The 15862-nt window shown below is 42.1% G+C and overlaps 1 protein-coding gene across 1 annotated transcript in view; it reads left to right on the top strand.

Moving 5' to 3' along the window:
* The window catches only part of AFF3 (AF4/FMR2 family member 3), a 568800-nt gene that overhangs the window by 508381 nt on the left and 44557 nt on the right, over window positions 1-15862 (top strand). Inside the window, exon 17 of the mRNA XM_033950007.1 lies at window positions 5316-5387. Coding sequence (XP_033805898.1) covers window positions 5316-5387 — 72 coding nt within the window. The remainder of the gene's footprint in view (window positions 1-5315; window positions 5388-15862) is intronic.

The following is a 15862-nucleotide window of genomic DNA, read 5'->3' as shown; positions in this document are numbered from 1 at the left end:
AGGTGATTAAGGAATCTCCTTTGTCCAAAGCCCCGGGACCTGATGGTCTTTCCTCTGAATTTTATAAAATTTTGCAGGGTCACATTGTTGAGCATTTGGAGGCTTACTTTGCTAAGGTAGTGTTGGACAGGACTTTTCCTGCCCATGCTAATCAAGCTCATATCGTGTTGATCCCCAAGCCTGATAGAAGTCCTACTTCTGTGGACTCTTATAGGCCCATCTCATTAATTAACTTTGAACTGAAGCTAATGTCAAAAATTTGGCCTCGCATTTGTCGTCCTTGTTGCCTGGGGTGATTCATCCAGACCAGGTTGGCATCATCAGGGGGGAGACAGGCGGTGTGGAATGTGAGAAAAGTCATGGCTGCTGTGGGACATAGTGTTATTCATTCCCTCCCGGCCCTATTGATTAGTCTAGATGCCCATAAAGCTTTTGATTGTGTGGCCTGGGATTGTTATTTAAAAATTTGATATACCGCCTTATCAAAATTCAAAGCAGTTTTACATAATATGAGAACAAAGAATAAAAAGGACAAGTTAAAAACAAATTACAATTAATATTACAAACAATCAAAACGCACTGAAAACCATTAATATACCGATACAAGATAGAAAAGGGCAGAAATACATTTTAAATAAAGACAAAGAGAGGGAGAAGGATCAAAACAAAAGGGAGTGGAACAAAAAAATTAATAGTCAGGTACTTATAAAATAGGTTAAAACAGGGGTCTCAAAGTCCCTCCTTGAGGGCTGCAATCTAGTTGGGTTTTCAGGATTTCCCCAATGAATATGCATTGAAAGCAGTGCATGCACATAGATCTCATGTATATTCATTGGGAAAATTCTGAAAACCTGACTGGATTGCGGCCCTCAAGGAGGGACTTTGCGATCCCTGGGTTAAAATGACTAAAAGATGGCAAGGAACAGGTTTCCATTACCGTCCTTAGAAGGACTATTGTACTCCAAATGCATCTTTAAAAAGAAAGGCCTTCAAGTTACTTTTAAATTTATCAAGTGATGAAATTTCTCTTTTATAATTTGGTGCTGAGTTCCAGGTGGTGGGAGCCATAACAGAAAAGATATTAGAGCGCATAGTGTTAATGCAGGGATCTCCCCAATGAATATGCATTGAAAGCAGTGCATGCATATAGATCTCATGCATATTCATTGGGGAAATCCTGAAAACCCGACTGGATTGCGGCCTTCAAGGAGGGACTTTGAGACCCCTGTGTTAATGTGTCTTAAAGAGGGGATGGATAGCAGGTTTTTATTAGATGAACGTAGTGTACGATGGGGGGCATGGGGGTATTGTTTTCTGTTTTGGGTAAATATGGTCTGGGGGCCCTTTTTTGGACATGGTGCAGATACTTTATGTCAACCCTAGTGCAGCGGTGCTGGTAAATGGAGTTGTATGTTCTGGGTTTATGGTGGAGAGGGGCACTTGTCAGGGATGTCCACTTTCTCCCTTATTGTTCATTTTATCTTTGAAACCATTGTTGCAGTGTATTAGGGAGGATGGCTCTATTCTGGGTCTTCCAGTGGGACAGAAAGAAGTGCGTTGTCTGGCTTTTGCCGATGACGTCTTATTGTTGACTCAACCCCAAAAATCTTTTCAAAGGGTCTTGCAACTGGAGGCTTTCGAGGATTGGACTTCCCTATGTCCTTTACGAAAGGTGGCGCACAGACAAATATTTGGGGATTTATATTACTGGTGACCTTAAGAAAGCTTATGCTGAAAATTTTACTGTATTGCTGAGAAAGTCATGGGATTTATTGACTCTTTGGACCAATTTCCCACTGACTTTGTGGAGCAGAATTGCTTTGTTCAAAATGGTATTGTTTCCAAAATGGATTTATGTGATGCAAACTTTTCCTATGTATGTGACTAATAAGGATATAGGTCAGAATCACAAAGTTTTGTGTAAATTTCTCTGGAACAATAAAAAACTCAGAATGACTCTAGCGCAACTCTCTTTGCCAGTGGGGTGAGGTGGTTTGGCATTGCCGGACCTGAGAAGATATATCGCCTGTCTCCTTCAACATCTGGTAGATTGGATTAAGAACACTCAATACTATACCCATGTTTTTCTTGAACAGCAGTTGATGGCACCAATGCACTTGTTTTACTATCTTCATGCCAAAAGACCTCATCGGATTTTTCCTACTCGTTCTCATCCTCTGCTGAAATCTATGCGACAGTGCTGGCAATGGTTATGCAAACGTATGCATTTGCCTTTCACCTCCACAGCCCTTATGGAGGAATCGAGATTTGGACCCGGATAGTTCTAAGCTCTATATGCAGAGATAGATTGACCATAGTTTATGTTATGTGCAGGATGTGGTATCGGAGCACGGACTTCCTCTTTCCTTTCAGGATCTTCAAGCTCGGGGAATCTTGCAGGCTTGAGATTGGTTTTCTTACGGCCAAGTCACCCATTACCTACACTCTTTGGACCATAATACCTTAAATGAAGACATGGCGGATATGATCCAGCAAACATTGGCTTTGTCTCAATAGCCAAGAACCAACTTGTCCTTTCACTAGGTCAGTTTGGGTAGTTTCAGTGTTCCCTGGGACTATGATGCTGTGGCGGTGGTGTGGAATCAAGATCTTGCCTCCTCTGAGCAGATAACTGGTGACGGCTTGTGTCTTCTTATGAAACATCTCCCATGCTTGACTCGTTCTGTGGTTTTGCAAGAACAGCATTACAAATTCCTGTTATGACTTTACATTTCCCCTTATAGGGCATATATTGTAAGGTTTGCCTCTCATGCCAACTGTCCCAAGTGCCATTCAATTCCATCTGTCCTGTGACAGATTGCAAACCTTTTGGTCATTTGTTGGTCTTCATCTACAGATGATCATGCGGAGAAGAGTTCCTTTGCGGGCAGATGTCCTGCTTTTTTCTTAAATCTCTTCTTTAGGATTGTCTAAGGGTAATTCTTTGTTACTGCAAAAAGCTTCTTTGTAAGCTAGGAAATGCATACTTTTATTATGGTGGCAGACAGAGGTACCTACCTTCACTATGTGGAAAAATGAACTATTTACCTTGTTAAAGTATGAATATTTGGATGTTAAGAATTGTGGCCTGGTCGCTGGAGAAAATTCCGAGCTATTTGGGCTCCTGTTTGGGATAGCTTGTCCCATGGAGTCCAAAGTGCTCTTTTGAATTTTTAACACTGGAGTGCTTGGGAGGGTGGGGGATGGGGCAGGGAGTGGATATTGACTTGTTTTTGTTGGGTTCTTTCAGTCTTCGTGAAGAAACCATGTGGTAGACTCTTTTATCCTAAGTTTTGTTTAAGGTTGTATTCATTTTCAGAGTGTTGCATCTTTTATCTTGTATATAAATTTCTAAATAAAAATATAACAAAAATAGAGCTCCTCAATGTGGTGAGGTCAGCAGGAATTTGAAGTGCACGAAGTCAGCATGAGTGCAGCATTTCAGCCAGTGATGTTCCACAGATCAGGCACAGAAATATAAATAGCAAATCTTAAGAGGTCAGCCAGGGCTGGGATTTGGCACGCCTTACAGAACGTGAAGTGGAAGAGACGAGCATATCAAGAGCAGAGGAGAAAATAGTATTATAGGAAAAGACTGCCTCATTGACAGTCTTACATAGCATAGTGTTTGAGAAGAGGGGGAGAGAATGGTGGATAGAGTGTACAGGTCAATAGCCTGAAGATTCATGAAAGTATTGGTGAAGATTGATCGTGTTTAGGGGGGAGGGTGATGGTCAGAGAGGGGAAGAATTTAAGGCTTGATTAGCATGCTGTACATGTATAAGTTTTGTCTTATGGCTTGGATCTTGAGATAATAAAGCTAAAGAAGAAAGACTATTCAAGTAAGGTGAGAGACCTTTTTCTATAATGTAACAAGGCAGCTATTTCATTAGCATACATAAGGGTTTGGAGGATTTTTGAGAATTGGTTTGATGAGAACTGTGTTTTACCTCTGCATTCTTCCAGTTATTTCAGATTTCTTGCAAGATGGTTTGGACAAGGGGTGGTGGTCACCTCATTAAATGTACAACTAGCTACTTTGTCCTATTTAGAGCTCTAATTAAAGGAAAAAAACTTGGCTTTGCATCCAGATATGGTACATTTTTTTTCAGCAAGGTTGAATTTATCAATCCACCATATAATCTGTTGATTCCCCTGTGGAATTTAACCTTGGTCTTTGTCTATCTTAGTTCAACCTGCTTTTGAACTTCTGGATTCCACATCCTTAAAATATATTAACGTTAAGACAGGTTTTCTTGTAGCTAGGTGAATCCTTGCCCTGAAGAGAATCTTTTTTGATATTTAGTAAAAGAAAGGTTGTACTTAGACTGGACTGGTTCTATCCTTCATACCCAAAGTGGTGTCATCTTTCTATCAGACTCAGACTATCTCTTTACCTGCATTTCAAGATCTTAAAAATGAGAGTAGTGAGTTACAATGCATAAACTGGATACAAGATGCATGTTGAACAAATACCTAAAGAGTACAAAGGCAATAAGGAAATCAGATAAGCTCTGTATTCATTTGGTGGAGTCCTTAAAGGGAAAGCAGCATCAAAAGCTACAATTGTTCGATTCTCCATGGTCATCCAGTTTCAGAAGTTTTGAAGACTTATTCTACAAGGGGTCTAGCTGCTTCTAAGGTCTGTCACTACAAACTGGATGTTCAAGCTTGAAGTGATGTAGTCCTTATGGCCAGAATGTTAGCAAAATAATTTTGTGTTCCACCCTCAGTAAATATTGCTTTGGTACATCTGAAAAATCTGAATTGGTCTGGTGATATAATAAGGAAGAGTAAATTAATTCTTACCTGCTAAATTTCTCTCCTTGAGTTTCTGTAGACCAGTTTAGAACCATAAAGATTTTGATTTGGCTAATTATTCTGTAGCTCCCTGTTGAGTGGTTCATTAGTTCCTAGGGGACTTTTTGTCTTTACTCTTTTGTTTTGTTATGATACATACTGACTGGCCAGGGGGTTGCACAGGGTTCTTAAGTGATAACATCCAAGCTTAGTATTTCTCAGTGTCCATTTGCCGATAGGACTACACAAACCCAAGCATTTGGACTGGTCTGAAGGAACTCAAGAAATGAAAATTTAGCAGGTAAGAACTAATTTATCCTTTTCTTGATAGCGTGTTCATATCTCTTTTTGTTCAATATTTTAAATTTTATAATAGTATTAATTACATCAGCCAAATTATTCATATTTCCCAGGAATACTCTTACCAAGCTAGTTATAACTGCTGTAGATAAAAGTATCTACCCAAACTTGTCTTAATATTATATTATACTGATTCTACTTTTTTCTTTTTCAAGATATGCAATAAGGTTAAAAACGTACTCAGTCTCTAACACCACTCCAGAGGACAAACAACTGACTGCCTTATGGTTTGTAAATTATTATTTATTCTTAAGACTCGAACTGTCTTTTAGTTCTTGAAAACAAATCTTGTAGGGCTTGATTCACTAGTCTTTTCTACATTTGTGGGGGTAATAATCAAACTTTTGGTTTAGTCCCTCCTCCTCACCTCCCATAAGCATATGAATAAAGGGGAAGATATAGGTTGAGGGAGGTAAAGTGTACAGATAGATTGCATATTGAAATCCATTTGCATAATTCATGATGCTTACTTTGAACCTGCTCTAATGTAGGTGCAAAATACCCAAGTACTTTGTACTCATGTTTGTGCCAGCACCTGTTTTCAAAGAAAAAAACTCTACAAGGAACGTGGAGGGGCATAATTTAAAAAAAAACATCTAAGTCAGTAGATGCTGAAGTTGGCAGCAGGGAAATGTCCATTCTCAAAAAAAACATCCAAATTGAGGGGGGTTTTTTGAGAATGGCCTACCTGTACATGTCAAAACCAAAATCAAAATTCAGTCAGTCTCTGCCTAGGACTCTGGAAGATACAATTACCACATATCCAAATTTTTTTCAGGATTCTACAGATTTTTGTGTTAATGTCTAGAAATCAAAAGGATGGCTAAAATGTCTTAAAACTGGTCAGAGTTTGGACCTCTATGTGCAGCTCTCAAAACCTGCCCCTCTGCATGATTGAGTATTCCCTGTCTGTTCCCAATATTACTTAGCAGCACCAGCAAGCCAGTTGGCTTCCTGATGGATCTCACTTCCACTAACCCAGAGATGTAGCCACAGATGGGCCTGGACAGGCCTGAGCCTATCCAGTTCGGGCTCAGGCCCATCCAGCGCTCTGTATCCTTGATCGTGTTGACATGGTGGAAGGAAGGTGAGCTCAATCCTTCATCTCTCTCCCTTCTTTCCTTCACATGGAAGGATTGCCGGCAGCGGTAGCAATTATCAAACACTGCCCACAGCTAACCAGGAAATCTCCACTCTGCCATGTACCACCCGCACTGACTCATCTTCCTGTTTGGACAATACATGGCAGAAGGGAGGCTTCCAGATTAGCCACAGGCAGCATTTGAAAATCGCTGCCCCTACCGGCAAACCTTCCATTTAAAAAATGTGAAACGGGGGGGGGGGAGGGGGAGACTGGCAGAGAATGCATAAGAGGGAAGGACAGAGGGACTGCATGTGGGTTAATTGCTTGGGGTAGGGTGTGAGGGAGAGATGCTGCATTGGGTGGTTTTGGGGAAAAGAGGGAGAAGTGTTGATATGGGGTGGGAGGGAGAAATGTTGCGTAGGGTGTAGGAGAAGATTTTCTAAAGGTAGGGAGGAATAGATAGATGATTTATGGGGTATTGGGGTGGGGTAGGGTAGGGTAGGATGTAAGGAAGAGATGCTGTATAGGGTGAAGGGGAAGAGAGAGGGAGAATTGCTGGACATGGGTGGAGAGAGGAAAGATAGTTAAAACTGGGGTGGGAGTGAAAGATGCTGCACAAGGGAGAAATGTTAGATATGGGAGTGAAGGGAAGGGAGGGAGAAATGCTGCATGAGGAGGGGAGTAAAAAAGAAAGATGTTGGAACTGGGGCACAAAAAAGAGAAAGAGAAAAGAGGGTATAAACACCAGAAGACAGCTCTAGTCAAGGGAAGGAAGACAATATACCTCTGCTGTGCATGTGAGGCTTCTGCATGGGGAGAGGGGACTGAGCTCTGCCAGGGGCACTAGGCTAACATTAGAGAGCATCAATGACAAGGGTGTGCTGAGAATTGGAGAGGGATGAGGAGAAAGCATGAAGGGGCTAGTGTAGGCTGAGGGGAATTGCTGACAACAAGTATAAGAACTTTACATGATGATGGGGAGAGCTGGTTGGGCAAAAGGGTACTCAGTGAGAAAGCACATTAGCAGCTGCAGAAGTATGTGTGTATATGTCTGTTGGTGGAAGTTACCAATATGGGCTGCATTATTTTACTATTTGCCCCAGTTATTAGTAACTAGGTCTCATTGCATAAAATGGGATCTGTGCAAAAATATGAGCTTGAGTTAATAGTAAAATAACACCTCTTAATGGTAACCCATGTTGATAACTACACCTCTAAGGAGCAAGAATGCTTGTATGTATCTGTCTGAATGAAGAGCAAGAAAGAATAAATATATGTGTGCGTATGTGTATGTTTGTCTTCCCTATGTGCATGTTTCATAGTCTTTCTCTGGTGGAGAAAATGTCATTGAAAACATAGAATTTCCCTTTGAAAATTTGGATTGAAGAAGTCCACTGGTGCAAATGTACCCATGTGCATGTTAAATTGAGGGACACCTTCAACAACATAATTTACCCAGGTAACTACTGAGTTACCTGGGCAAACCTATCAAAAGTGTCCTGATATTCCCACCACTCTATCATTATCCTTTCAGAAGCTCCAAAGAAAGAACTTTTCCTATAGTTTCTTCCATCATCTGCACTGAGAATCTCTGGGTTTTAGCAGAGGCAGAGGAGGGTAAAAATTTATTTTCCAGATTACCCAGTACTCAGCCCACTGCTCTAATCACCAGATTATTCCATTCAAACTACTCTGTGCTTGCACTGTTCCCAGAACCACTCACAACCTACTACTGCTGCCATCCCGAGAACTAGGCCCAAAATTTCCCTATATTATTTCCGAAGAGATAAACTCTGGGGGGAGAAGGCCATCACTGGAGATAGGAAGGCAGGCATGGAAAGAGTGAATGTGACTTTGTGGGAAAGGTAGAAAAAAGAAACAATGGGAGTCCATGGTACAATTTGTGGCAAGTACTGGTTGGTTTAAGAGGTTTAAAAATACAGTGGTACCTTGGATTACGAGCATAATCCGTTCCAGGAGCATGCTCGTAATCCAAAATGCTTGTTTATCAAAGCGAGTTTCCCCATAGGAAATAATGGAAACTCGCTTTGATACGTTCCCACCCCCCCACCGAGGCCAGCAGCGCTGCTCCCCCCCCCCCCCCACGAGAACCAGCATTGCTCCCCCCAAAGGCCCCGCAATCCGACACCCTCCCCCCCTCGATCCGGCACCCCCCGCCGCCATCGGGCACCCCCCCCCCGCCGCAACCTGAAGTCCCCCAGAGCCCTCTTCTTACTTTAATGTAGCACCAGCATGTCGGCCTCCTCTTCAGTGCTGGCCTTGAGCCTTGAGCACGTTCGGAAAGAACGTGAACTCGCAGGCCTTGAGCATGCGCACATGCTCAAAGCCAGCACAGAAGAGGAGGTCGACATGCTGGTGCTACATTAAAGTAAGAAGAGGGCTCAGGGGGACTTCAGGTTGTGGCGGGGGGGTGCCTGATCACGGCGGGGGGTGCCCGATGATGGCGGGGGGGTGCCCGATGGCGGCGGAGGGGTGCCAGATCGCGGGGAGGAGGGTGCAGGTTCGTGGGGGAGGGGCGCTCGCAAATCAAGGCTTGCTCGGTTTCCGAGGCGCCGATTTTGCGAATGTTTTGCTCATCTTGCAAAACACTCGCAAACCGGTGCACTCGTAAACCGAGGTACCACTGTAGATTCCAGTTGTATAATGTCCTGGTGACTAGAGAAGCAGCGATTGCAGATGAGGAAGGAGCTAAAAATTTTGTTGATAGTTTAGAAGAAATAATCAAGGTGGAGGGTTACCTGGCAGAGCAAATTTTTAATGTGGATGAAACAGGGTTATATTGGAAGTGGATGCCAGGATGTACTTACATCCACAAAGAAGCTAAAAGCATGCCAGGATTTAAAGCACACAAGGATAGACTCACTCTACTGCTTAGAGGGAATATCAATGGGTTCAAGCTGAAGCCCTTATTAATTTACCATTCTGAAAATCCACATGCATTTAAGAATGTAGATAAGCACACTTTGCCAGTTTATTATAGATCAAGACGTAAAGCCTGGATGAACCAGGCTTTATTTGAGGATTGGTACAGTAATTGTTTTATTCATCAAGTGCGTGAGTACTGTTTGGAGAAAGGACTCCCCTTCAAAATTTTACTGTTGCTTGATAATGTGCCTGGACATCCACATCACTTAGCTGATCTCTTTTCCAATGTGAAAGTATTATTTTTGCCCCCGAACACTACACCATTTATTCAACCGATGGACCAAGGGGCCAATGCAACTTTGAAGGCAAACTATCTCAGAACCACTTTCGCCCAAGCCATAGCTGCTATAAATGCCGACCCTGAACTATCACTACATGAGTACTGGAAACCGTATAACATTCTTAAGTGTATAAAAAAATCTTGCTACTGCTTGGGACTCAGTGACAGAAAAGTGTATGAATGGTGTATGGAAGAAGTGTATTAAGCGCTATGGGGCTCATAATCAAAAGAGAAAAACGTCCAAAAATCAGCCTAAGTCGAAACTTGGACAAACATTTCTCAAAAACATCCAAACGCCGAAAATAAAAACGGGTTTTGGACGTATTTCTAAACGACCTAGGCCTTCATAGTGCTGTTCAACGTCCAAAGCTAAACGGGGCGTTTCGGGAGGCGTGTTGAGGGCGGGAGTTGGGCGGGACATGGGCTGGCTTAGATTTAGTTGTACAGCATGTATAACTGAAAGTTATACAGCCCAGGATTGACGGAACTTGGACGTTGTGACTTAGACCATGTAAAACATGGTCTAAGTCACAAAAACCCACCTAAAGTCACCAGATAAGCACTGCAAACACATAACACAGGCCCCCACACACTACCCCAGTGATCACCAACCCCCCTCTCCCGCCCCCATAAACATTTTATTCACAACTTTAAATTTCAGCCTCCAGACCATCATCACCTGGCCGCCTGGCATAGGAAAGCCTAGTCGTCCAGCCCAGAGGCAGCTTAAGTCGTCTTGGGGGTGGGTTAGGGACCCATAGAGAGGAGAACCCATGCCCATAAGCCCCTGTAATCACTGCATTGATACTTAAACATGTGCACTGCCCTATACACCTCCAAAACACTTTTTACTGGCATATAAGTGGCTCCTGCAGCCATGAGGGCTATTGGGGTGGTAGATAAGTGGGTCTAAGGGATTCTGGAGGTGGTTTGGGGGGCTTACCATGACCTATAAGGGAGCTTTAGGGAGGAGAAGCCATGGCACCCTTTTTGTGAAGTTCACAGCAGTGCCCTGTAAGGTACCCCACTATTTAGGTGGCATGTCTGGGTGTTCAATCCATCACTTTGCAGACCCCTCCCACGTCCAACAGGGCTTGTTCTAGGCATTTTGGACTTGGACAGAAAGTTGGACGGAAATGTGATATAAAGATGGACGATTTAGCGGCTTGGACGATCAGATCGGCAGGACGTATAATTAGACGATTTTCGAAAGTAAAAAAAAGTTGGACGTCTCTTTCGAAAATGTGTCTTAGGCTCTTTTTAACTTTGGACGACTTGCGAGATGGACTTAAACGGACTTAGACATCCCTTTCGATTATGCCCCTCCACGTGAATACCTTTGCTGTATTTAACAGTGAACAAGAACTTGATGAGATTCGTGAAGAAATAGTGAAACTGTCGAAAGACCTTTCATTGGAATGTGAAATGGAAGATGTTCAGGAGTTGCTAGAACGGGAATCAGGGGAACTTACGAATGAAGAGCTCATAGAATTAGAAGAAGAAAGAGTGGCGGAAGAAAAAATAAGAGAATTAGAGAAAGACTAAGAGGATGAGGCACCACAACAAATGTTCACCACAAAGGGATTGTCAGAAGGTTTGTCTCTACTGAATAAACTCCTCACCCATTTTGAAAACATGGGCCCAAACATTGAACGATTTGCGAGGATTGAACGGATGGCAGGCGACACATTTCGTCCTTATTGCAAAATTTATGAAAAAAAAGCAAACAATTCAGACGAAGCTCACTATGTTTATGAAAAGAGCAACTCCACCCATCACCAGGTCCACAGCCTCGCCTGATGGAGATATTGACAATCTGCAGCCAAGCACCAGTGGTGCCATGACTTAAATGTACTTTACTGTACTGTATTTCTTATTTTTGTCTATTTTTCCACAATTGTGTTGTTGTTTGACTTAGAAAGACAGAAAATGTTGTTAACAGATTGCTTTAAGATGATTAAAATGATTAAAATATTATTACCCGGTCTAATATTTCTGCCTTAATTTAACATAGATACAACAAAAAAGGCAGAAATAGTCAAAACAGGTTCACAAAGGGGGCGCTCAGAGTCAAAACTGTGCACACCACACAAGCCACATAAAGCCTGGCATGGATAATACCATAATTAAAGGGTGCTCTCAGTGTGAGCGAGCAGCGACGGGAGACAAGCTCCAACGCTTCACAGATCAGGTAGAGGTAGTATACCCCCACCCGCACACCATCACTGAGCACCCAAAGTGTGCAATAAATCAAAATGGAAAAATTCACAAATCAAAGCAAGTGAATCAACTAAGGTGAATAACAGGTGAAACCTGAGCGGCCCCTAAATGAACCCTGCCAGCCAAAACCCCAGCGAATAATCAAACATCAAAAAGAGGTAAACTTAGCTGAAAAATGAGGAAGGAACACATCTCTGAGGCACAAAATTGAAGCGCATCAGGATATCAGGTTCAACCAGACTGGTTTCGGGGACGAACCCTTCTTCAGGAACCCATGAACACCACTGAGAGAAGTGGAATCGGCTGGAGGGCTAGTTTAGGTTGTGGCAGTTTTTTCGGAGTGTGTTCCGCGTTAATTTAACATAGGCCAACTTACGTCCTGATCCACTTACGACCTAGCAGTCGGAACCAATTGCAGTCGTAAGTCGACAACTGCCTGTATTATTAGAGGCAACAGCAGTAAAATAAGAGAAGGACAAGACTTCATGCAGGACCATGACCAAATGGTGGCAAATAGGGAAGCTGCTCAGGTGTCATGTGGCAAGGGTCATCAGGCAACACTCTTTCCCCTAATTCCCTCCTTCCTACCCTCAGAAGCAATAAGAACTGCAAGATATGGAGGAGCTTTTTATATATGACGTACTAATCCAAGATTGGAAGTTTTGTGTAACATGCACAAAAATCCTGTAGCAAACATCACCATTTTTGAAACAGAAAAACATCTATTTTTTTGTTTTGAAAATGGCCATTTTTCAGATGTGCTAGTCTTCAGTGTGTCTATCTTTTTGAATCATTTAGTAGACTGACCCCACAGACATCCCAGCAGATTAGTAGGAACACATCTCATCATAACCCCCTTATAGAGCATGGAGACCCCTCAAAACCTATCCAAAATGTACTGGACCCAACTGTAGCCCTTATAGAAACAAAGAAATATGATAGCAGATAAAAGCCAAATGGTTCATCCAGTCTGCGCATCCACAGCATCCTCTATCTCCTCCTCTCCTTAAGAGATTCCACATGCCAGTCCCCCACTTTACTGAATTTAGACAGTCTTTGTCTTTACCACCTCTATTTGGAGACTATTCCACGCATCTACAACCTTGGGTTACAGTGCCCTTAATTATTTTATAGTTTATATTTTAAGTTGGGGGGGTTTTGTATCCTTTTATTATGTTTTTCTTTATTAGCTCTATTTTGAAAATTTTTCTTTGGTTTTTATTTTTGGTTCTGAAACTCTCATTAAAGAAACAGTATTGAAGATTTCGACCATTAACTGTTTAACAGTTGAAAGGCCGTCTACCGAGGCCCTTCCTATCTGTTACGAGGGAGTGCAATGTTTCTTATCTCCTCATCGAGGGCTCAGGCTTTGCTTCATGCTAGCAGCTCTGCTTCATGCTGGCAGTCTTCTCCTTGGTGCCAGTTTATCTTCATCTTGCCAGCTGGTGTCTTCATGCCTTCCTGCTTGGTGTCAGATGTCTCCTCCTTCGCGCCAGCTGGTTCCATCATTGTGCCGGCTGGGGTCATCTTCTAAGCTTTCGCATGGTCCCTTCCTGTCCTGCCGACCCATCCTGCCTGTCATTGCTGAATCGAATGAGGTTCATGGCTGTCTCTCCCTGTCGTGGTGGTGGATCTGGCGGAGTTTGGGCCCTGTCTCTGATCTGTGCCAGCTCCTCCTTCTTCTGCATTGCTGCTCCTGAACGAGGTCAGATTCTGGGAGAGAGACTGTGATTCTGGTGGTCTGAAGAAATGCTTTATATCCAGCTATCAGCTGTGAGAGGATGGCCCATTCTCCCTTTATAATATCTTCCTTTTCTGCATTAGAGCTTTGGAACCTGGCTCGTTGTGGACATGGACTAATGTTTATTTGTGTTAATTTATTTGAATTTTCTTTTTGTTTCTGTTTTGTTTTATAGGGATGCCTTAATATTATTTAGTATGCTTTATTAAGTATTCTTTTGTTTCTTTTTATTGGGTTTTCTTTATTATTAATTCTTCTTAATTATTGATTGATTTAATTTATTTATAAACATTTTAAATATGATTTTATACTGATTTTTTAATTTAGGTCATTTACTTTATTTATATGAGCATTTGAATAGTGTGGTAGCACTCCTCACTGGAACCCTTTTAAATCAGCGTGTGTTATTTTTAACTATTTTTCTTTCTTAACTTTTTTCTGCTAAAAATAATACATGCCGATATAAAAGGGTTCCAGTGAAGAGTGCTACCACACTATTCAAATGATTTAGTGTGGCATTCTGAGAAAATTGCTATATGAGATAATGATTTAACGCTAAAGAAATATTATTCTGTGTTTGCTACTTTTTGACCTAGGTATTTAAACATCTCCAAACTTTACATATTGAAATCTTTTAAGTCTGTCACCATACATCTTATGACGCAGACCACCAACTATTTTAGTAGCTTCCTCTGGACTGACTCCATCCTATTTATCGTATATACTCGAAAATAAACTGAGATTATGGGGCATAAAAATGGCCCCAAAATGGGGATCTCAGTTTATATTTGTGTCTATGACTGTAGTTTTAAAAAAATATTTAAATTTAAGCTTACCGAGCTGTGGAGAATGGAGTCGCAGGTCAGGGGCAGGCCTGACATGAAGTCAGGCAGTTGATTTCTCCCAGCGGTGGCCACAGCAGTCCTCCAGCTGTTTGCCGGCCTCCAAGAAGAGGGGGAATTAGCGGCGCATCCGGATTGTGAGCAGCCCTGCCTTCAGTCCTGTCCCAGTCATGTTAAACCAGCTGGCAATGACAAAGCAAGATGCCTCTGGGGCCTTTTCTTCTGCTAAATTGCTATTGGCTCTGCTGGTCTCGATTCCACCCCCCTCTGAAGTTACTTCCTGACATCCTATTTATCTGTCCTGTTTGTTTAGATTATAAGCTCTTTCATGCAGGGACTGTCTTCTTTGTGACTCTGTACAGCGCTGCGTAAGTCTGGTAGTGCTACAGAAGTAATTATTAGTAGTAGTTTGACCAAGTTTATAAAGAATAGTTCTACTAATTGTTATTTAGCCAGGTAATATTAGACATGGCCATCACATGGGGTGAACAGCATGGGTGCCTACCCAGGGTGCTAGGCTACTGTTAATGTCAATCTAGTAGTATAATAAGTTCCTCTCTCTGGCTACACAAATTGCTGTTATATCAGATGTTGGTCATGACTTAGTGATTATAATAGGAAATGGATCTGATGGGTATTTTTAAGAGATCCAGATTGGCCATTGTCAAAACAAGACACTGGGCTCAGTGGACCACAGGTTCGAACTAGCATAGTATTTCTTAACTTCTTATGTTCTTAATACAAAATTCAGAAATATATCTTCCAGAATGTTTGCAGGTGGAAGTTGGAAAACAGAGATAGTTCAAAATAGACCTGATATATTGATTATAAATAATAATAATAACTTTATTTTTGTATACCGTAATACCAGAAGCAGTTTACAGAGGAAGAAACTGTACATAGACAGCGAAGTTACAGAGAGTATTGTCAATTTAGACATCTTAAGGTTGAAATTAATGGTATTGCACTGCAGTATTATGTTCCAGGTTTGCATCATATAACTATCTATATGGGGTTGGCAAAGTGGCAGTTGCTGACTACCCTGATTATGATGCCAGTGTTAGAATATAAGAACATAAGCATCGCCTCTGCCGAGTCAGATCACAGGTCCATCATGCCCAGCAGTCCGCTCCCGCGGTGGCCCCCCAGGTCAATGACCTGTAAGTGATCTAATGCTCCAAAGCATTTTGTACTGTATAGTAACCCTCTAATTATACCCCTCAATCCCCTTTTCCTTCAGGAACTCGTCCAATCCCATTTTGAAACCCAAAATCGTACTCTGCTCTACCACCTCCTCTGGAAGCGAATTCCAGGTGTCCACTACCCTCTGAGTGAAGAAGAACTTCCTAGCATTTGTTCTGAATCTGTCTCCCTTCAATTTTTTTGAGTGCCCTCTAGTTTTTGTTGCCCCCGCCAATCTGAAGAATCTGTCCCTCTCTACCTTCTCTATACCCTTCATAATCTTGTAAGTTTCTATCATATCCCCTCTAAGTCTCCGCTTTTCCAGGGAAAAGAGCCCCAGCTTCTCCAGCCTCTCAGCATATGGAAGGTTCTCCATGCCCTTTATCATTTTTGTTGCTCTTCTCTGG

Source organism: Geotrypetes seraphini, chromosome 6 (genome assembly GCF_902459505.1).
Source record: "Geotrypetes seraphini chromosome 6, aGeoSer1.1, whole genome shotgun sequence".
NCBI classification, from domain to species: domain Eukaryota; kingdom Metazoa; phylum Chordata; class Amphibia; order Gymnophiona; family Dermophiidae; genus Geotrypetes; species Geotrypetes seraphini.
The sequence above is the reverse complement of the archived record's forward strand: the minus strand, read 5'-3'. Positions and strand labels throughout refer to the sequence as shown.